We start from the raw sequence: 22,462 nt of genomic DNA, 5'->3' as shown, positions 1-22,462 counted from the left end.
AGCTTTGCCCAGACAGACCCACCTGGTCTCACAGACAACTACTAACTAAGGGGTGATTCTTTACCGCTTTGAAGTGTTGAGAATAAAACCACAACAGCTTGATACATTTTCTCTCGACACGATATATTGATAACTTATGGCAGTGGAGAAGTCTGCATATACATATTAAAGTAAATAGCTGAAAAATCTGTGTGGCAAAGACACCCGTATAAATGCAATGGAGATCTGCGGGAGGCTACTGTTGAAATCTAGGTGCGTTGTGCTTCTCAACCACAGCGTTGTCCTTACTGAGGGCTTGTGGAAACACAGGTTTCATACGTAGGGTTGTACTACCATCTTGTGGACGTATCAGGTCGACCACCTGAGATTTGGGCAGAGTTTTGAGGTCACATAGATTTATGATGGTGACAATGAAGACTACACCACTGCCCTTTTGTGTAGGACCTCGCTCTTATCAGCCAGCTACCATAACGAAGACACACGGCCAAGGTCTCTTTCTGAAATTAGCAGGAGCTAAGGACAATTCAAGGTCACTTGAAAAGTTTCAAATATCGCTAGTTGAAACGTGAAAATAGAGGCGAAAGACCTGTCAAGTTATTCTACCAACACTGGAAAATGATAGTTTAAAATAACAGACACAAGGACAAACAACACTAGACTGACCGTTTTTAAAAATACATTCATTTGAGGATAACACAAATATTCAAATATAAAACATTTTCAGTCCAAAATTTCAAGTATAAACTATAAGGGTGGGGGTAGGGGTAGGGGATAACAAAGTGGGGCTTTAGTCCCTGCTGATTGGCATGATTCTCTAGGTCATCCAGACTCCATATAATGCAAAGACAGGAGCTAGGAAAAGTTAACACTTTATGGAGTGAGTTATATTTAAGAACAAATACAATGGCATAACCTTATTTCCAAACCTACATAAAATGCCAGACCGACTGACAATGAGGAGTTTGAGGAAATGTGTTTGTTATTTTCCTCTGAATTAAAAAAATCAAAACACTGTATATGTTGGCAGAAAGAAACAAGCACTCTGCAACAAAATAAATAGCACATGATCAAACAATGCTGTCTCGAATCTCTACCATCTCCTTCACAATACATTCGGGATTCAGGTTCACCATAGTAAACCAACACAAATTAGCGTGTTGCTATTACAGAGACAGAAACATGCACTGAGTTGCTTCTTGAACTTAAATAAGATGCCTTGTCTTGTCACTCTGTGCGACCAGCTCAGAGGTGATGTGATGTTGTGAAACCTTCTGCATGGACAGGTGCTAACACGCGCTAGGAGCTGCCCGCCCTCTCGCCGACGGGCACGCTGTGAAACTCATCTCCCCTATTAATGAAGGCTCTAATTAGGTCAGGGGTCCTGGAGCAGAGGGCTCACTCAAATACCGGACACACTGATGAACCCACAGGCTGACTACAACACACACACACACACACACACACACACACACACACACACACACACATCCATTCCACACCCCACCCCACTGACACCCCCTCTTCCCTAGAGCGAAGCTGCTGCGGCTGCTGCTGTGGTGGCGTGGCTGCCTGTGTGCACAGAGGCTGAGCTATAGCGGCTGGGAGAGCAGAGGTCCCTTTTTCTGCGCCGTCTACTAATGAGTGTAGAGCGAAAACACGGACAAATGAGTTCCTGCCAGTTCATAAGCGGAGTCGGCTGAAAGCTGGTGTGTTTTGAAAAGGAGTAAAGCGATGAAGAGGGAGGAGTGTGAGGGGTCGCTCTGGTGCCCTTGCCGCTGGGCCGTCTCACAGTTCGTCCCGGTGCCGCCCGGCGCGCCACTTCCTGTGCCCCCGCACATGCTCGGCGGCCCGCAGCACCAGCCGCATGAACTCCTCCACGTCGAAGGAGTAGTTGGTGAACTTGGGGTGCTCCCCCAGCGTGGGGTGGTGGCCCTGCGAGGGAGGAAACAGACATGGCATTAACACCGGGGAAATTCACCACACAGCCGTCTCAGGACACAAGAGGACACAAGGGTTTGGTCTCGGCTGTCTGAAGCTCATCTCATCATCTGAATTGATGATGGGACATGAATCCCACAAGATACAAGTATACAGCAACACACTCAGGTTGTGTGTGTGTGTGTGTGTGTGTGAGTATGTGTGTGAGAGTGTGGGTGTGCAGTGTTTTCCTGCCGTAAATAGGGTGTGAGACTGAGACGAGGTATGGGTGTAGAGATCAATCTTCCTCAATCTGCGGGGTGTGTGAGATGTCAGATCGGCAGTGTGGAGGCGTTGGGAGTGGGCAGCTCGACCGAAGCCATCACCAGGCGGGGAGGCCCCCCCCCCCCTTACCTTATCCTGCGGGACCACTTTGTCCCTTTTCTGCCAAGTCACGTAACGAACCCCCCGCAGCCGTGCCAGATCTCGATAGCAGCTTTCGTCCTGACAGTTATATCTGTGGAAAACAGGGACAGACACTTAATCTCCCCGGCCACTACGAGGGTCAGAGGCTCCCAGGCCTGAGCGGGCCTGGCCTGATGACTGCCTCCTTAATTACGCACTACTTCACTGTCACCGCACGCGCACACACACACACACACACACACACACACACACACACACACACACACACACACACACATACACACACACACACACACACACACAGAGTCTGTGGCACATAACCAAGAGATATCACACACACACACACACACACACACACACACACACACACACACACACACACACATACGGCGCTGAGCCAAACAGTGGCTCACCAGCACAGAGAAGCTCTCATTGACACTCACACACACACACACACACACACACACACACAGTCTGTGGCACATAACCAAGAGATATCACACATACACACACACACACACCGACAGATAGCATCGTGGCATTCAGAAGCACAGGGACGTCACTTGCAGGGCTGACAAAGAACAGACAGCTGTCTCACACACCCACACACAGCCCCCGACAAAACACAAGAATACCGCTGACAGCCTCATAAATAGTCGAGGAGGATGAGGACAAGACCAGACAGAGAGATATAAATGGGGTCAATTGGGAAAACTGTCTAATGTGGACAGCTGGCAAGACCACCATAACAAATGCAAATAGCGTGAGGGAACAGACAGGATGGCGGAGACAGACAGGCACGCAGACAGACAGATATGTGAGAAAGAGAGGCATGCAGACAGACAGATAAGAGGCGGGAGAGGCTGCTCGCGTCACACGTACAGCTCAAAGATGACGGCCCAGTCTGGCAGGAAGAGCAGGTGAGTGAGGCCCGCGCCGTGCATCCCGATGAAGATGTCGGAGTTGTGCGTTATCTTGACCTGCTCCAGGAAAGGCATATCTCTGTACCGCACACGCACACACGCACACACGCACACACACACACACACCAAATAAACATCAGTAACGTCCCACCCACTGTGCGCTCATCCACTTGACAAACATTATACTTAATCAAACAGTTAGCCCCCCGCCTCCCTCTCTCTCCGACGCAAGCTGTGCCACCGCAACACAACAAAAAAAGGGCTAATTGACTTACTTGTATTTGTAATCCACAATCCTGACCTCAAATGAAGGCACGGTCTTCAGGGCGTTTATAAGCTGCGAACAGTAGGGGAGCGTGGTGTGATTAATGAGCACGCACATCAGCGTGGACACCGGCCGTATAAATCGCGGCCTTTTTTACCTCAGAGGAGTTGAGCGCAAGTAAGATTTAAACGGCCAGTTAAGAGAGCAGCACAATAAATCAATGGGAAGGGAAGAGAGAGGAGTTTGGGCGGCGTGGCGCTTACCTCCTGCTGGTTCAATATCCTACGGTACTCTGTGCTCCGGGCCAGCAGCGTGACGCGAACCCGTCCATCCTGGAACAAGAGAGTGCACACAGTTACGGAACTGGGCCAACATTGCAAGGCTTTAGAAAGGTCTGTTGCCAGACTGATAACTTTTACGTAGGCTATTTTCAAAGCACACTAACAGGGACATAAGAACTGCACTTGCTTTCTATCCATAATTCTATGTTGGATGGGCGTACGAATTTTGAGGGTGCATTATAAAAGGTTGAAAATCAGATGATCATGTATTCTCTTAGAAAGTACAGTAGTGTCAAAGTTGAAACGATGGCATGTGTTGAGAGATGACTTATGCAGCAGCACCATCTAGTGGACTTTTGTTTCATCACTAACAATAATTCCATCATATATTGCATATAAAAACTGAAAACCCGGTTCCTTGTTTCAAGAGACATCTGTTTCAACAAGTCTGTCTATAACAAAATGTAAGAAGCCCATTCTCTACAGGTTGTGCAGTACCAGCACACACGTTAGTGTCATTACATGCTGCTGATGATCTTACAGTGAATATGAAAGAGAAGCCACACTGAGAACAAATAGAGCTTTAGCCATCGGACATAAATCTGATATATGACAGGAACGTTCACAGAGAGAGATCAAGGCCAGGCAGACAGTTCATCCTGCCTGGGAGGCATCTAGATAGCATACGTAATCTGTCTTCTCTGTTATACCGCATTACAAGTCTGATATGGCCTAGTCTCTCACTCTATCCGTGTGTTTTGATGCGTCTTCGCATCTGCGTCTGTACACGAGTGGAAAGTGCAGTAAAGTATTGAATACCGTGGGTGCTTCCTGTGGAATGTTGAGCCGATGAAGGACGTGCTGGGAGAACGCCCTAAACATCCCCTCCTCACTGTGGCAGTCCGAGATCTATCATAAACAGGACACACACATCAGTCAGTTTTATCTCGGCAAGCATCTCTCTCATAACACACACACACACATACAAACACACACACACACACACAATGTTAGAGGAAGTAATTTACACCTGCAGGTTAGCGCAAAGTAATCATGAATATAAATATGATAGGGGCGACACAGAGACACATTACACAGGCAGATATACTCAGTCAAGGTAACATCCATATTTCACATTTCAAGGCACAGAGGACTGCCATCTGGCCTCATCTGCTCTTCAAAAATCAAATCAAACGGACCAATATTTTGATATTGCGTAAGAAGCTGATGAATAAAACATGGCCGAATGACCAAAAAAGGCAGTGAGGGGCTCATAAATATGTGCAACATCAATTTCAAACAGCCAACAGAGCAGCTGCTTGGCTTTGAGGAGTTTCAGAGTTTAAGGTGCTGAAACATGCCAGGTTCCTCCCGTGGCTGCTGTTCAAACAGAACAATTTTCCACTTAATTTCACCAGGTATTTAACATTCTCAGTGCTGCTGCTGCTGCTGCTGCTGCTCACCAGTGGAGTGTTGTAGAAGAGGCCGTATCTCATTCTTGGGAGCAGTGAGAAGAATGCGTCTTGGAAACATACCTGTTGAAATGTTAAACACAAGGGGACGTTACTCTTTTTCATTTAAGCTGGGAGAACAGACAGTAGTGAGGATCTCTAGAAACTCTCACCCTTTTCGAATCAAAGGTTTTCAAATGAACGATGTTGGAATCAGAGAAGGCCCTCCACGTGTCCTCAAAGAGATCTCCGTAGCCATAAACACTCTGTCACAGAGAGATAAGACACAAAAACAGAAAATACATTTTTCACAGAATATGGACACAATATGGAGTGTCTCTAGCTCTGTGTATGCAGCCACAGCTGAGTGCATTCTAGGGCTAATTAATGTCAAATGCTAATTCTGATGCTAATGAAAGGTGAAATAGCTTTTTTTCCCCTTTTTTTGTGCTATTGGCTTCTTTTATTAGATATTCACAGCTGCTCTGTTTTCAAGAAAAGGCTTCCTCCACTTCCTCACTCTAGCATTCCTTCCTCCCCCCCTCTCTCTTTTCTTTTTTCTTCAGAAACAGCTGAGGGAACAATGAGAAGGGCAGGATACGCTTTCCCATAAATCATTTGTGTTTTTGCCCGATGCTTCCTCTTCATCTTTTAAGCAGCTGTGTGGGTCTTGTGGTCACCTTCAGTATGGGAATGTACCAGGCTTGTTTAAAGAAATCCTTTATAAAGATGTCCACTTTCTTGCTGCATTTGCTCTCGATCATACACAGCCTCTTCTTCAATGGGACAAAAGGGACATCTCTAACAAAAAGGCTGGACAACAATGAGCTTGGCTTGGGTGCAAACTTCACACTTAATTAGAGGCATTGTTTTCTTCTTGCGTCACACATGCATTCTAAACTACCTAAGCCTGGCTATTTAAGGGCTTTGTTCCTTCAACATGATCAGACATTATTCTAGTACAGGCCTTTACTTACAGTGTCCCACATAACAATGTTGATGTCTCTGCTAAAGGAGTTATTGAGGTGCTGGGAGATGTAGAGGTTGACAAAGTCGCAGAAATGGTGGTACATATTCACCCCTGAGAAAATATCAATGATGGTGAGATTTTGAAGAAGCAAGGGGCAACTCTATCTGTGCAGCTGAGATCAACATACAGAAAAATGATCCTCACCTGCATCAAGTTTCATGAATACTGTAGGCTTCTTGACAACCACATCACAGTGGCCATCCTTTACTGGATGGAAGTTCAGTTCTGTGTAGGATTCTAATTCTGCAAACCTTGACCAGGAGGAGAAAATACAACCAATGTGGTGATATTATAGAGCAAAGGCTCAAAGGTGCACACTACACCTATGACATTTGTCAATTACAGTGTTATAAAAGCAAACCTAACTGACCCTACTGGATGTACAACCTACATGTACAGCTTTAGTTGTAGTTTCTTTGTTTATTATGGGCTATCCTAATTCTCTTGGGGGGACTAGACATACATTTCTTTTCAGCATACTCCCAGTGAAAACTGAGCTGGAGAGAACAGGAGCAAGGCTATATCTTGTGACAGTGTAAATGCAACACGGCAATGAAAACTGTGTAATAATTAAGGCATAACGTATATAGTCCACCGGTCAGTATAAGATAAAACACATTCCTCCAAAATCTCAAGTTTTGTGGCTTCCGCTGAGAAATAAAATGAGTTATTCACGCCAATGGAACTTCAAAGTTTCATGTGTTGCATAGCAACGTACTACTTGCTGGCTTTAAGTTACAATGAATTTCCGTTATGAGAAGTGAACGGACTAGTTGCAGATCACTTGCAGATGATATGAAATATGTGAATCACAAGCACAAAAGTCCATTGGCAATGGCAGCGGTCATAATAAAGAAATATCAGACCTCCGAATGTTGGGGTGACCCATTCAAATCAATGGAACATTCAGCAACATTCGGAGGAGCTGTATAATAACAATGTTAAGCACGTGTGTCCCCTCACCAGGACTGGAGGGGGCTCTTATGCTGCCCCTCCGCGGCCAGCGCTTTACCCTTGAGCCGGCACTGGCCCCCGATCTCCCCCCTCTGCAAGAAGTCCTCCTTGTACCTGTAGAGAGAGAGCAGAGCGTTCTTTCTCAGAAGAAACAAGTCATCACAGCACAGCTGTGGCACAGGAACCTCACGCCTTCCAAAGCCAGTCACTTCCTCTGACCTCACTCACGCATCACACTGCATCAGACACTGACCTCTCATGACCTCTACGGGGATTCCTCAGGTCCAAGTACAGATTAGTGACCCGGCAGAAACGCATGTGACTGGTGCATTTCAGAGAGGAGTCCCCCTTGTGTGGAAAGAGTACAAAAAAGATAACAGTAAACAGGTACCTTTTGTGACCTTCTTGAAGTTTATGTTAGGGCGAGTTCAATAGTTATTTTATTGCAGTTGATCAGGAAAGGAAGACTATTTAAACTGCAACTTCTTGAGGTTTATATATCCAAATGACATATGCTTGTGTCCAGCTAGTACTTCTGTAGCATGTACTCAATGTGAGCGAAAGGGCCTCAGGAGAAGAGAAGCTTACTGGATTTAAGGGCTTGCAAAGTGTTTTCAGTTCATTTCGTCGTTCCGCCACGTAGCCAAAGTCTGCCTGCTTCCAGAAGAGCTCCTGGGCTGCTGAGACTGAGCTGGCCCTGGGATGAGGAGGAGGAGGAGGAAGAGGAGAAGGAAGAGAAGGAGAGGACGGCAGCTCATTAGAGGGAGCATTCGTTTAGGATCCCATCCCTCAGCTCACCTGAACAAAGCTTCTGCCAGTGAGTTGGCCTAAGGTCTGCCCAGGTGAGGAGCAGACCAGGAGGGTACCACTGCAGGCATGTCAAAGCACAAGTGCTGTCATACTGCCCAGGTGCTGTGCAACACAGTCGGGCCTGTCAAAATTAATTTAGCACAGGCTAGACGCATACTTCATGCAAAGAATAATTTCCCACACTGAAATGCCCTCAAACATTTAATGCACATTACTACGCTTGCATTTTCTGTCTCCACACACTACATATTATAAAATATACAGTGTATTACTATTCATTGTTTTCATATATCCACAGGTTGATGCATAACTGCAGAATGCTTCACTTGCAGCTGCCTCTCTTTCTTTAAAAGAATCCTCTAATCCTATAATATTAAGAAAATCAAGGTCACGTGTTGACCACATATCCAATCTCTATACTTAGTCGTGGTCTCCTCACTGTCATTAAAACTCAGTTATCTGACAAAATGAGGTCTAATCTGAAGTTCAATGTAATTGCTGTGCTATTTTAAATGTAATGATCCACATTTTTAAATGGCCTTGGAAGCTAATTTACTTCATCTGTCATCCAGTCTTACCAAATTGCCCCCAGGCTATCCTTTACATCAGAATTTAGGCTCTCTTATTTTCCAAAGATTTTATGTGGGCACTAAAATGGAGAGAGCAGATCTTACCATCCAGAGTCTACTGTGGAGCAGACTGGGTACCCTATTCTGTGTTCAGGGGAGCAGTTCTTCTCGTACCCCCAACAGACACGCTTAACCAGCAGGGCATCCTGGCAGGACACAGAGAGGAAATCTAGGTCAGTGCTCCTGAGCCACCTAATTGGCCTGGCTAACAAATAGCATTAGGGGGTCATCAAATTCTTTTGTACGTATGTATAAATGTATATACAAATAAAAGGCGCAAGTTGAAAAGCATCGTTTTTAGATAGGCATATCTTACTTTGAAAGGGCAGAGCGGGTCCCGTCGGCAGAGTTCGGCAACTTTCCTGTTGTTGCGCAAGAAGTACGGGATATGTTCCTTCGGTAGGGAGAAGCTGCTGTAGTTGAGTTTGTGGCTTCTGTCCTCAGGCTCCTCCGTGCTGACCACAGTGTAAGTGAAGACCGTGCCCAGCGCCAGCAGCAGCAGCATAGTCCCTCACACTCAGCACTGGGACGAGTCCGCCTGGCTCAGAGCACAAACCAGTCTCTGTGGAGGCAGGCCCAGACGCATAAACAAACACACAGACGGATACACACACACACGTGAATGCCAGAGCCTGGGAGAGAACCTGACTGCTTCGCCAGGCACGCCAGACTTGTGGGAACTAGCCTCCACAGAGAGCGGAACTTCGCTCCTTATAGAGCCCCTGTTGCAGGAAATATTAGTGACCTTTTTCCTACCATTGTTTAAGAAATAGTGGGCAAAACAGGGGACGATGACATCAAAACACCCTTTGAATTTTGAGCCGTGAGAACATTACTGCGCCGAGTAGTTGCGGAACAAGCGCATACCATGCATTGCACCGCTGGTAGGAAATGCCGCGTAAGGTTTAGGCTAATGAAAGGTTGGCGATGAGAGATCTCCCTAATTTAGTGTGGATCCATCGGATGTAGTCCCGTGTCAGTTTCTAAGTGTCTGGTTACATTTGAAAAATGAAACATACTTCTCCCATTATGTCACGTACTGCCAAGTCTACGTGTAGGTTTCTACTCTATCCAAGCGAGTAGGCTACATCTAATATCTGTTTATTTTGTGCGTTCGAGACATGCTGCCCTAAAACGATGAGCAGAATGCAGTGTGCATAGTTGCAGGCCTACTTCTGATAATTCACCACAAAGAACGAAGGCGGACTGTTTCACTGACACCGTTCCCAGGATGGAGAGAACTCACTCTCCACAAGATTGTAGCCTAATTTGTACACATAATTACAAAGGCGCGCCGCTAATCGTTTTAAGCCTACTACCATAAAACCGAGTCCGTTATGCATCAGTTAACGAAAGTAAAAAAACTATCGTCGCGATCCACCTCTGCCTATATGAAAAAGCGCTTGGTAGGCTATTTATTAAGCAACAACGATGTAGTCTTTTAACAAAAGATTCTAGAAACACTGTGTCAAAGTGGCATTAGGGCACCCCGCTGATGCCCTCCATCACTGCTTAGTTCACCGCAGACGCTTCTATCTGGACTCGATTGAGATCCCAAACCCAAAGGCTTTCGTGTGATTTAATTGGACTAAGACTGCATTAGTCGGGTGTAACCGGAAATACTTCTCCATCTAATGGTGAACGTAGGAATGGATTACAGATTTGAGAAAGAACTCTTACCTCCTTGCACAAACTAATAAGAAGTAGGGTATCCACGTCGTCGCCATACTACCGGAAACCAACAGCCGGCATGCAATATATTATTAGTCACCAGGTGGAGTAGTTGTACTGCTCTAATATCTCTGATAATAATAATGCTGAAAACATTTTAAAACTTTCATTCTATGGAAACACCACAGAAAACTCCAAATACATACAACATACAACAGAATTGAACATTAAATGATTATTTATTTACACATTTACATCAAGAGACAACTACAGAATCTGAAATCGACCGCTCCCAAATAACATAAGTTTCTCTTACTTCATATTTATATCAGTGAATGTAAAATTTGACGAAGAAATTGTAACAAAGCATTAATGTGCAAAACCCTCCCCAGTAGCCACTTATTTCATTGGAGCACTGCCTTTAGAGTTCCATCTATGTGATCAACAAAATAACAGCTAACTTCATAAAATACGATAAAACATTTTAGTGCAAGTAAACCTTCACCCTTTACACCCCCAAAGACCTAAAATATTAGAGATTATCTTTTGTAGGGAAAAAGAATGCAGCCAAAAGGCTGGGATTTCATACTAGCACCCAGGGCATCAGGTGTATCACCTGTCTATACCAGAGAGGACATCCTCACAATCATTCCATGTCAATAAATATCATCTTTACAAATACCTCACACATGCTGATGCCAAACTAGCCCTTGGGAGCCATGTTGCAATGAAGGGCATAAATCAAGGCAAGTTATCTACACCCTTGAGAGATGTTCAAAGGAAGGCCTGTTACTACATGGTTCTGAATAATGCTCTGATTGGTATGTCCATGTGTATAATCACATTGTCTATTCTGCGTCCCATATATGAACTGTAATCACTCTATAAATAGATGAACAAGTTTGACACCTAAAATAAATTGTCACAGGCAGTAAAAAAAAGAAAAGAAAAAACTGAATGGCCTTTCAACTGAATGAAACAGTTTCTCTTGCAACAATTCTCTTCTCTTCTAATAACCTCTTTTTTTTTTTTACAGTGAATGCACTTAAAAGCCTGATATGCTTGGATTTCATTGTCCTTTTTTTTGTCTTTTGAGTCTATTTTTGATTTTTCAGCAACTCGTCGATCTGGATTTTGTACATGTTCTTCACGTCCTCCAGGTCCAGGCGCAGCTCCTCAGCCTCCTCTGCCTTCTCCCCGTACATCTGCAGGATGGTGTTGTGTCTCTGCTCCAACTCCTGGTGTGCACAGGGAAATAAAGATGTAGCGTTCACAACCTGAAGTGCTTAGCTTGTTATTGGTACTGGACTTGATTGCCTTCACAAGGCTTGATAAAATCTCTCCTCTCAGAAGAAGATCAGGTCTACCCATACTGCAACAACGAACCGATGCAGAGGGAATCTATAACTCCATGAATTATTACTAGCCGTGTTCTATCACTATCGGGCCAAATCCGGGCGAGCTTGTGAGTGCCTAGGCCAGTTGCATTACCATCGTCACTTCCGGGGCTTGACCGTGCCTCCTCAGGGCTTACAGCCAGTGGCTTTTGGCCTGCTAATCACCCTTGGGACAAGCAGGGCAGTGTCAAGGTGAAAGGCGGGCTTAGCAGAGTCAGTTAAGTGAGGTTCAGCGCCAAACAAAGATAACTTTAATAATAATTATAATAATAATTAACCAAATAACCTTAACAGATGATAAAACATGGAGAATCGTTGGAGCCGGTCAGCATGCAAAATCAGGTCTCTGCTTAATATTTGGGCTAATAAAAATGTGCAATGGTAGCTTAATGAAGTAGGGGAGACTGAACAACCAACATGATTGTAATGCTTTTGATTTTGAATCAAAACAACACGACTGAACAACCAACATGATTGTAATACTTTTGATTTTGACCATTCTGGCTCGGTTCAGATTGCAAACTGCATGACTACCAGGGTAGGAATGGACTGTAAAATGGGTGACATTTACACCAAAGCGGCATGTTGTGGGCAGGTTTTAGGGTAATACTGCGGGGCTATCGGCCCGATAGTAGAAACATAAATGATTCTTGAGGCTTGAGGCCCCAGGACATTATCCGCGGTTGGCCCGAAGATAGCCCTAGCTGGGACTGGCCCGATAGTGGAATCACGGCTACTGAATACTGGAACCGGTGTGAAGGTTAAAGCTCCGATTGTCCGGTTTCATCCTCTAAGTGACACCTCCTCCATGATATTCAGCAGATCTCTTCCCATGTCCGCAGCGCTCACCTTCAGCTGAATCCGCAGCTGGGGAATCTCCTGCACCTGCTCTTCCATCTCGTCGTTCTCATTGGTCAGCCGGACAAGCTCCTCTGCCATGACCGCACGGCTCCTCTCCAGACTGGCAATCTCCAGCTGAACATTTACCAGAGAGAGAGAGAGAGAGAGAGAGAGAGAGAGAGAGAGAGAGAGAAGAGAGAGAGAGAGAGAGAGAGAGAGAGAGAGAGAGAGAGAGAGAGAGAAAGGAAACATTTGTTGAACAACTGAAACATGCAGACTACGACAAAAGCTCCGGATTCTCGTGTGTTTGTGCGTGTGTGTGCGTGTGTGTGTGTGTGTGTGTGTGTGTGCTTTATACCTGAAGCTGTGCGATCTCGCCCTCTCGGAGTTTGAGCTGCGACTGCAGGTTCTCCATGATGCTGGAGCCTCCGCCTATGCGGGCCACTTCATACAGGTTGGTTCCACTGAGGGACATGGTGCCAAACGAGTGGTCCAGAGAGTCTTCCTGCTGGACACATCACACACCAACACATAAACAACACCAGGAGAAGCTACAGCATCACCTGGTCAAACTTGGATGATGGCAGAGTGCCATCTTACAACTTGACCTCACAACCTCTGTGATTGTATCGGTTGGCTTTTCACCAAACTGAATGCACTCTTATTGTTTTTAAAACCCTTGATAACTGGAACACAACACACACATATCACTAAACCATATGGAATGATTGCACAAGTAATACAATTGAGGGCATCAGACAGGGGGGGACAACATGCGATGTTTAGATGGTGACACGTCAGACATTTCCTATTCAGACAATTTGAGCGAGGGAAAAACAAACTACCAGTCGCCATTTTTCTGAACACTCCACATCTCACTTGCAGGAAAAATACAAGGCAGTCTGTTGAGGCACAAGCTCCTAAACCAAATCACACATCTGAGTGACAGACAGAACAGCATCGCACCTTGCCCAATAATTGGGTTATTTGGGGCTACACCTGAGCATCTGGGTCTAACTAGGGCACAATCAAATAGCATCGCTTTCCTCACGCTCCTGGCCAGCGGCTGCTTTTGATTAAATGGAAGGACTGCAAACCCCCAACATTCACACACTAGGTCAAGGATGCACTTTACTTTCTCAAACTTGAAAAAATAAGACACTCTTTGAAAGGATCAGCAAATAACTATAATAAAATATGGGGACCTTTTCTGGATTATGTCAAAACATACATCACATTATCCCTAGATTAAGTCAAGACGTATAGTATATTCCACAGCATAAGGTTGCGATTGGTTTACCTTAACAGCTTTTATTCAGTGGTCCCTTTAATTTGAATTATTTTTATAATAATTTTTTTGTTTGTTTGTCTTATTATTATGTTTTCTCTTTTTTACTTTTTGTCTATTGTACTTTTATTGTGTCAGTTACTGCCTTCAATGTAAAAAAAATCCCAGATATGTTCAAGATGTCATGTCCATACTGAACTGAAATAAAAAAAGAATTATCAAAAAAATAAAAAAAGAACAGCATCGTACCTGAGCCAATAGGGAGGAGTGGAGGCCGGCGTGGTCCGCCCCACTGATGGAGCTGGAGCGGGACAGAGAGGGGGTAGAGGAAGTGGCAGCTTCACTCACAGACAGCACCATGGCCTTCCTCTCCTGAGGGGCACAACCCAAAGCACAAAAACCCACTCAAGTTCAGCATGGCTCAGGAGAGTTAAAAGGATAGCACATATTTGTACATTAGAAATACTATGCACTGGAACAATGTATTTGATATGGAGCATAAGATCAAATAGTTTTGCTTTGGTAGATCTTTATAGCTTATAATACGTCCCTAATAAGTCCTTTCAGCCATAACATAACAGTTAGCCTAGCCCTTGCCATTGAGGATGTGCACATTGATAGTAAGAACCCCTAACTCCGACAAAACATACTAAGGGTTAAGCAGGACTCCCTTTCATGAAACAGGTCAATACTGTTGAGCATCGGCACCAACTCAAATCCCTAGTGGAAAAACACCAGTGCATGCAGTGTAAACACAGTGAGGCCTGACCTTTTCCTTGAGGGCCTCCTGTGCAAGGTAGCATTTCTTCTTCTCCTGCTCCACCTTCATCTTCTCCATCTCCAGCTGATTGTTTAACAGCAGCTAGGCAAGAGTAAGAAAAAGAAAGACAGTCTTGTCAAGTGATGGAAAGCCAGACAGGAGATGGGCAATGGAGTGTGTGTGTATGTGTGCAGATACTGAGAGAGAGAGAGAGAGAGAGAGAGAGAGAGAGAGAGAGAGAGAGAGAGAGAGAGAGAGACTAAGGAATGTTGATAAAAACAAGCTGACTGAACAGACTGTGTATTGAGACCGAGCAGGCTGGTGAGGAGGTGGTGAGATAGAGCGCTCTGTGAATAACAGAGTTATTCCTGATTACCTTCTCTTTCCTGGTGTCATCCAGAGTCCGTGTGTGCTCGCCCCTCAGATTCTCCAACTCCACAAGCTCCCTGAACAAGCACACCAGTGGATGAGTGCACAAAACACAACACAACACACATGTCTATGTTTCCCAGCTCACTCTGGTCTTTCACAGCCAGGCAGAGATCCTGCTGCATGGGTCACTGGACTTGCACAAGGCACAGTGTACACAAGGCAACACAAATAGTTGCTCTTTCATTAAGTGAACAGTGGGGGCAGGTAATTGACAGGTAAGGCCGCAGAGGCCTTTAAATATCCTCCCAGAAGGCCTCCTCACCTGCTGAGGTCATCCTCCAGCTTCTCTCGCCTGGTCTTCTCCGCCTCCAGAAGGCCCTGCAAACGGCTCTTCTCCTGGCGCAGAAGGGAATTCTGGGATTCCAGCGAGGCCACTTGAGCCTTGAGGCCGTGCAGCTCATCTACTGCGGCGCGCTCCTTCTCTACGGCTCCGGCCAGCTGCGTCTGGGCATCCACTGTGCGACCAAGAGAGAAATATGGTCAGTCATTATGTTAATGTCCTACACCAGACGCATGAGAGGCTGATTCGGATAGACAGTAATTTCTTTCCACCATCGGGGCCCAGACAGTTTTGAGCACAGAGCACTCAACAGAGTGGGGGACTTCACACCAGTTCCCAAATGTGTATTACCAACAGGGAGTAAACAATGTGCTATGACAGTCACAGATAACTTTTTGGCCAGATGGTAAATATGTTGCTTTAGTGTGCTCAAGACGTAAATGTAATCACGTATGTGGTGGTGTGATAAAAAAAAAGAAAAGGGAAAAGTTCAACAATTGGCTGATTTCCTTCGTACCCAGCCTATCGGAGATGCTCTTCTCCAGCTTCTCCCATGATTCTGTTTGACCCCCGAGTGTGGCCTGCAGGTTCTCTATCTGGCGGAGAAGGGGCCGCGTGGTGCCGGTCACACTCTGACTCAGCTCCTGGTTCCTGGTCTCTGCTTCCTGCAGTCTCTGTAATGATTCGCCACAAATGTGTCAACAAGGGACTTCAGACAGACATTCAATTAGCACAGGGATTTCTGGCCCTGTAGCGCATTACAACTGTTTTCACAACACTAACTACCCTCGATTATAATGATCCACATCATGAACGCTATTACCGGTCTGAGTGACTGAGACGGGTGTGCTATGAAGAGGGTGCTACCTGCTGCAGCTCGCTGATCTCCTCCCTGAGGTAGTCCTCCTTCCTGGCCTGCTGCTGCTCAGTCCTCTGCAGCGCCATCCTCAGATCTGCTACCTGTGGAGGAGGAGGAGGAGGGGAGAAATAACAACATGGTGAGCCGTCACTGACAGCTAAATACAGAGCACCATGTTTTGCAGGAGAGGTAGAAGGGGTTTAGACCCCACCTGGTTGGCCAGAGCCTCCTGCTGCATGCGCGCCTCCTCGGTGGCAAGCTCCAGGGCTTGCTCCAGCTCCTCTTTGGCCTGCACCTGGTGGCTGAGGGCCTGCACCTGCGCCACGCTGTCCTTGGTGGCGTTGGCCTTGTGCAACTCGCCGAGCTCCCTGCACAGGCAAATCGGCGACAGGCCGGGGGAAGCAATCATTACGTGTGAACACAACCATTACATCTGAAGTGAACGTCATGTTTAAGTGGTATGAGCAAATAATGCGCGTGTTAAAGAGAGACAACTAACCCAAGCAAACATACATACAGTGGGGAAAATAAGTATTTGAACCCCTGCCGATTTCGCAAGTTTGGCCACTTGCAAAGAAATGTGTGATCTATAATTGTAATAGTAGGTGTATTTTAACAGTGAGAAATAGAATATCAACAAACAAATCCAGAAAACTGCATTTTATAACATTTATGACTTTATTTGTATTTGATTCAGAAAATAAGTATTTGAACCCCCAAGCAAACAGCAAGAATTCTGGCTCCCAATGACCAGTTATGTGCCCAAGAAGCACACAGATTAGTCCTCATTAGGCCTAACAAGGTACACCTGATCTCAACTGGTGACGTGTATAAAAGAAACCTGTCCAAAGAATCATACTTCACACCTTCAACCTCACCACCATGGGCAAGACCAAAGAGTTGACCAAGGACGTCAGAGATAAGATTGTAGACCTGCACAAGGCTGGAATGGGTTACAAAACCATCGGCAAGCAGCTTGGTGAGAAGCAGACAACTATTGGTGCGATTATTCGTAAATGGAAGCAACACCAAACAACTGTCAATCACTCTAGGTCTGGGGCTCCATGCAAGATATCCCCTCGTGCGGTATCGGTGATCATCCGAAAAGTGCAGAATAACCCCAGAACTACACAGGGGGAGCTTTTGAATGATCTCAAGGCAGCTGGGACCACAGTCACCAAGAAAACCATTGGCAACACTGCAGCACTCGCAAGGCCCCCCTGCTCAAGGAAGCACATGTACAGGGCCGTCTGAAGTTTGCCAATGAACACTTGAATGATTCTAAGGAGGATTGGGAGACAGGATGTGGTCAGATGAGACCAAAATCAAGCTCTTTGGCATCAACCCGACTTGCCGCGTTTGGAGGGGGAAGAATGCTGAATATGACCCCAAGAACACCATACCCACCGTCAAGCATGGAGGTGGAAACATTATGCTTTGGGGCTGTTTCTCAGCCAAGGGTACAGGACGACTCCACTGCATCGAGGGGACTATGGATGGGGCCATGTAACGTGGAATATTGGGCTTGAACCTCATTCACTCATTCCCTCCCATTGAAAACGCAACCTTAAGGATTTGGAGAGGATCTGCAAAGAGGAGTGAACCAAAATCCCTCCTGAGATGTGTGTAAACCTGGTGACCAACTACAAGAAAAGTCTGACGTCTGTGCTTGCCAACAAGGGTTATTCCACCAAGTACTAAGTCATGTTTTGCTAGGGGTTCAAATACTTATTTTCTGCATCAAATGCAAATTAAGTCATAAATGTTATAAAATGCAGTTTTCTGGATTTGTTTGTTGATATTCTATTTCTCACTGCTAAAATACACCTACTATTACAATTATAGATCACACGTTTCTTTGCAAGTGGCCAAACTTGCGAAATCGGCAGGGGTTCAAATACTTATTTTCCCCACTGTAAATATGGAATGAGATAGTCATGCAGTCATGCAGTTCATGAGAAAGTAACTGATACAACTAATGCCCATGGCGGCTGTCTTGAATTCTCCTTAAAGCAACACTATACAATAATTTGTGACTTTTTTGGGGTATGTTTTTAATGGGCTATTTGGTATAATTTTCAAATGAACGCCTGTCGTTCCCACTAGACATCCAGCCTATGCACTATGTGGTTATGTGGTTCAGGGCAAAAATTTAAGAAAAGCCATCACAGCACGCCGTCTCCAACAATAATCGCCAAAAGACGCCCGTTACCATGGCAGCAAGCTTTTATCAGTGCAAGCTGGCCTGGCTGGTGTTTAAAAGGTTTTTGCATGCTTTTTAGGTAGGCAGCTCGCTAGTTTTAGACCAAAACTCCATAATGCTTCTTTAAAAGTCACCCTAGTGAACAGTTAAAAATTCTGTTCATGTATTTCACTGTAATCCCGTTGTAATCTTACTTGTAGGCGTTGTCCAGGGCTGCCTGATGACTGCGGTTCTTCTCCTGGAGCTCCTCGAGGTCGCCCTGCTGTTTGGTCGTCTCCCACTCCTGCCGCTCCACCACTGCGTTCAGCTTCTTGATGTTGTCCCTGTGCTGCTTCTCCACCTCTTCTTTGCCATCCAGGACCTGCACACACAGCCAAGTCAAAGACTGCGCTGCTCAACTTACTCCCAGTTTCAATACCCATGTTAGTAACCTTCAGACTGAAAAGGACAATAGCCACTTTCCATTTCCGCCATAATAATGAGACCTGCCCTCTGGATTTTCATTTTAATCTACTGGTGAGAGTGTAAAGGATTTGGCCTAAATGATTCATAACTATACCCCCGAAAAGTGTGTTGAGTGACTAGAAGGTAAAACAGGACAAAACACCCATTTCGCCAACCTGTTGTAGGTGTTTAAGTTCCTCTTCCTGCTCCTTGAGTTGCTTGGTCTGTTTGAATATTTTTGTATCGCTCTCTCTCTCCTTCACACGCAGCTTCTTGATGAGGTTGGAATGTTGCAGCTGCTGCTTGGACAACTTCTCACCTGCGGACAGTTCCACAGATCTCAGCATGTGCTGCCCTACTGCAGTGTTTTATGGGCTGGAGAAATAAAAGTCTTTGAACCAACAACAAGAGAGAAGACCTACCTTCATCCAGAAGCCCTCTGATCTGTTCTTCCTTCTCTCTGATCAGCTCCAGGGTCTCATTGGAGTTGAGCCTGGAGGCTAGGTCCTCTCTTAAGCCCTTGATTTCCTACAGCAATAAGATGAGAAATACAGTTCTCTATAGTGCACTAAGTCACTAGTGTAAATCATTTGTTAGCGATTTCTAAATGTAATGTTAATGCACACCTTCTTGGCAATATCTCTCTCCTTACAGGCCAGTTGGGCTTTCCTCTCGGTTTCAGCAATGCGCTGGGTGAATTCATCTTTAAGTGACTGGTCAGTAGTCGTTTCCTCCCGTAAGCTGATCATCTCACTGGAAGACAGTACACATGCCCATCAGTGTGCACTGGGAAAATCTGATGGTTCGATCCATAAATGCTACAAATGCAACTTTTTTTTTACCTACATTTGACCTACAGATACTTCTGTACTTACTCTTTGAGGTTGTCACACTGTTCTTCAAGTCTGGCCTTGTCTTTACTGACTGTTAACAGCTGCGTTTCCCTCGTTTCAAGTTTGCTTGTGAGCTCATCAATGATCTGAAAACAGCGATAACATCAGAGAGTTAGCAGTAACTCATCCAACACACCTTTTCGCCCTAACCCTCAAAGCATAAAATTCACAGAAAGAAAACTCCAAGAGTATTCCATGTGACAGTTGAAGACCAAAATGTATGGTTCCATTTAAGGCTCCAAATTGTGTCTCCCCCACCTTCTGAAACACCAGGATCTGAGAGGTGGAGGACCCCCTCCTTTGCTCTGTGACCGGTGGAGTGAAGGGCTCACTGGCGTCTACGCTCAGACTCGACAGTGTGACATCTGACTCCGGCTCCTCCTCAGGCTGCTCGCAGTTCACTGGCGTGGCGCTGCGGCCGCTCTCCTCCATCTCACTCTCCACCTCCGTCTCTGCCTCTGCCTCATCCAGAGACTGCTCCTTCATTGTTTCATCATGCCTTTGATCTTCTCCTTCTCCCTCTCCCTCTCCTTCCTCCTCCTCCTCTTTCTTCTGAACTGGGACCATGAGAATTGAGGATGCGTGTGAGGAAGCCGATGTGACCGAGGCCAGGGTGCGTCCCCCGGGGATCTCGTCGTCGGAGTTTACCTCGCTGACGCTGCGGCTGTCCAGCGACTGCACGCTGAAGGAGTCGATACGCTCGAAGGCGTCCGAGGACGAGCCGCAGCTCTCCGTCAGCTTGTTATAGTCGTCCAGGCGTGGGAAGTCCCCACAGGCCGAGGCACTGAGCAGTTGGAAAGAGCCCTGCATGAGGTGCAGGCCCGCCTTAGCCTCCGCCGTCTCCTGCCTGGAGCTGGCCGAGCTCTCGCTCAGCACGCTCTCGTGGTCCAGCACCTCAATGTCGCTGGTGGTAGACGTGCCCGAGGAGAAGGCGCTGACGGGGGGTGAGGGGGTGTCACTCTGCCTGTCCTCCGCCTTGGGGTCTTTGGATTCCAGGAGAATTTCCTTAGGGGGCGCCAGTGCTGCTTTGGAAGGGCTCTTGGGTTCTGAAGCTCCGGGTAATTCCAGGCGGTCCACTCCCAGTTCAGGCTCAGGGCTCTGAGGCTCGTCTGGTGCCGCTTCGCTATATGCCATTACTGTGGTGTCAAACACAGTCTGGCTTTCGCTGGTAACTGTTTGCTCTGGCACAGTCAAGGCGACAGAAACTTCAGGCTCCAGCTCCAGCAAAACCACATCTTGGCCAGTGCCTGAGTTTTCAGATTCAGCTTCAATCGACTCATAGTCCTCATCCACATCTCCCTCACACTCCTGTCGGTCCCCGACTGTCTCTCCTTGCTGTAGAGAGTCCACATCGTCTATGTCCACCGTGTCTTCCTTCGCTTTCTTATCCTGTGGCCCTCGGCTAGATTTAGTAGGTGGAACAGATACCACCTGGGTGCTCATGACACTCTGCAGATCTCCCTGAGAGAGGAAAGTACTGAAGAAAGTCTCAGTCTCATCCACCACTGTGCGAGTCACCGGTGTTGTGATGGCCTCGGATGAGGGAGGGGTAGTCTGGCTGCATTCCTCAGCAGGGGTATCCCACTGATTCATTCCCCATCCCCCAGTTGAGACAGTCTTGCCTGGTAAATCTGAAAAAGAAAAACAGCCAAGTACATCAGACACAGAGGACACTCGGCCAAGTTTGAGAGTGCTCTAACCGGATCAATAGAGCAAATCACTCCAGAAAATCTGCTCAGAAATGAATGTGTAATCCAAACTGGACTCAGAAATATAACCTTGGCAACTTCAGATGGAAATGGGTAGGTAAATGAATATTGAGAACATCTATAACACGAACGGCATCACCAAACACTTTGTAAAGTAGTGACTCAAAGTGTCAGAGAACAGGTGCAGGACTGGCTATTAAAATCAACAGGCCAGGCCAGAGAGTTAGCTACCACTAGTTAACTTATGACAACTACAGAGAACAGATAAACTAGACATTTACCATGAAAATTCAATTACCAAACCTACCGTCGTACGTGGGGACGACTGTATCTCCCCATGGGTCATCCTCTTTAATGTCCAGAACGCGGTCGATAGATTTCTGAGCTGTTGTCAGAGCCTGTTTTGCAAAGCTCGACAGATGCGACGTGTTAAACCAACTCATGACGAAAGCTAACCCAGTTTATATCGATAGCTTAATGTGCGTTCGTCAGGCAGCTAGGGTTAGGCCACATTACATATATTCAACTACGTTTAACATCAAATGAATCGGATATTCAACAAAATACCAACATAAACATATTCGACAAGCTAGCATTAACAGACTGGCCAGGCCTTTGATAGCCAGCTAGCTAGTCATCTGGCTAACTAGCTATCCATGGAAGACGAGAAACAGCGATCATGCAGTCAAAAACAATCCATTATGTAGATGCAACGCCTTGATAGCATTTGATCTTTCAAATAATGGTCTGATCTTCATGTCAGGACATGACTGGGCTCACGTAGTCGAATTGCATTTGGTTCTTCATCGACTAGCTACATCATTTGTTTTGATACTTTGCCGTCCACATCTGAAGGTAGCTTCTACTTCCTTTCCACGTAGCATCGAGCGAGCTTCCACGTGACGTCAGGCTCTATGACCCTCTATGAACACTCCTCTCTGAAATCCAAATTATTGGGGTTCACACACAGCATATGGCAACAATGGCATCTTTGCATCGA

General features: G+C 46.0%; 2 protein-coding genes across 4 annotated transcripts; both read right to left on the bottom strand.

Annotated features, from left to right (window-relative positions):
- Positions 1-1,272: 1,272 nt before the first annotated feature.
- eogt (EGF domain-specific O-linked N-acetylglucosamine (GlcNAc) transferase) lies at positions 1,273-10,480 on the bottom strand. Of its 2 annotated transcripts, none has more exons than XM_042707778.1 (15): positions 9,003-10,352; positions 8,732-8,832; positions 7,836-7,944; positions 7,501-7,595; positions 7,257-7,361; positions 6,438-6,544; positions 6,241-6,344; positions 5,437-5,529; positions 5,276-5,347; positions 4,632-4,721; positions 3,795-3,863; positions 3,542-3,603; positions 3,226-3,345; positions 2,332-2,434; positions 1,273-1,932 (listed from the first exon to the last, which is right to left on the bottom strand). In XM_042707778.1, exons 1-15 carry the CDS (start codon positions 9,189-9,191, stop codon positions 1,786-1,788), a joined length of 1,566 nt encoding a protein of 521 aa, XP_042563712.1. In that variant the 5' UTR covers positions 9,192-10,352; the 3' UTR covers positions 1,273-1,785. The 2 variants fall into 2 exon arrangements, with proteins under 2 accessions (XP_042563712.1, XP_031423321.2); XM_031567461.2 differs by lacking the exon at positions 1,273-1,932 and adding an exon at positions 10,367-10,480 and having other exon boundaries at positions 1,939-2,434; positions 9,003-9,248.
- Positions 10,481-10,577: 97 nt separating this feature from the next.
- Positions 10,578-22,455, bottom strand: tmf1 (TATA element modulatory factor 1). Of its 2 annotated transcripts, none has more exons than XM_012841191.3 (17): positions 21,770-22,455; positions 20,012-21,384; positions 19,736-19,839; positions 19,487-19,613; positions 19,283-19,388; positions 19,037-19,179; positions 18,611-18,777; positions 16,425-16,581; positions 16,222-16,314; positions 15,872-16,028; positions 15,337-15,529; positions 15,019-15,088; positions 14,652-14,744; positions 14,132-14,254; positions 12,953-13,102; positions 12,604-12,729; positions 10,578-11,595 (listed from the first exon to the last, which is right to left on the bottom strand). In XM_012841191.3, the coding sequence occupies exons 1-17, from the start codon at positions 21,903-21,905 to the stop codon at positions 11,455-11,457; spliced, it is 3,459 nt and encodes a 1,152-aa protein (XP_012696645.2). In that variant the 5' UTR covers positions 21,906-22,455; the 3' UTR covers positions 10,578-11,454. The 2 variants fall into 2 exon arrangements, with proteins under 2 accessions (XP_012696645.2, XP_012696646.2); XM_012841192.3 differs by having other exon boundaries at positions 12,953-13,099; positions 21,770-22,454.
- Between the last annotated feature and the right edge of the window lie 7 nt (positions 22,456-22,462).

This window comes from Clupea harengus, chromosome 5 (genome assembly GCF_900700415.2).
Source record: "Clupea harengus chromosome 5, Ch_v2.0.2, whole genome shotgun sequence".
Taxonomy (NCBI): domain Eukaryota; kingdom Metazoa; phylum Chordata; class Actinopteri; order Clupeiformes; family Clupeidae; genus Clupea; species Clupea harengus.
The sequence above is the reverse complement of the archived record's forward strand: the minus strand, read 5'-3'. Positions and strand labels throughout refer to the sequence as shown.

What these genes read in the sequence shown, in the direction of transcription:
- eogt (XM_031567461.2), bottom strand. Translation starts at nt 9,191, where the DNA reads ATGCTGCTGCTGCTGGCGCTGGGCACGGTCTTCACTTACACTGTGGTC. An exon ending in AAGAGCCCCCTCCAGTCCTG is followed by an intron (nt 6,545 to 7,256) that starts GTGAGGGGACAC and finishes CTCCTGGTCAAG; the next exon opens with GTTTGCAGAATTAGAATCCT. An exon ending in ACATTGTTATGTGGGACACT is followed by an intron (nt 5,530 to 6,240) that starts GTAAGTAAAGGC and finishes TCTCTGTGACAG; the next exon opens with AGTGTTTATGGCTACGGAGA.
- tmf1 (XM_012841191.3), bottom strand. Translation starts at nt 21,905, where the DNA reads ATGAGTTGGTTTAACACGTCGCATCTGTCGAGCTTTGCAAAACAGGCT. An exon ending in AGATCAGCGAGCTGCAGCAG is followed by an intron (nt 16,029 to 16,221) that starts GTAGCACCCTCT and finishes GAATCATTACAG; the next exon opens with AGACTGCAGGAAGCAGAGAC. An exon ending in CTGGAGGATGACCTCAGCAG is followed by an intron (nt 15,089 to 15,336) that starts GTGAGGAGGCCT and finishes GTGCTTGTTCAG; the next exon opens with GGAGCTTGTGGAGTTGGAGA.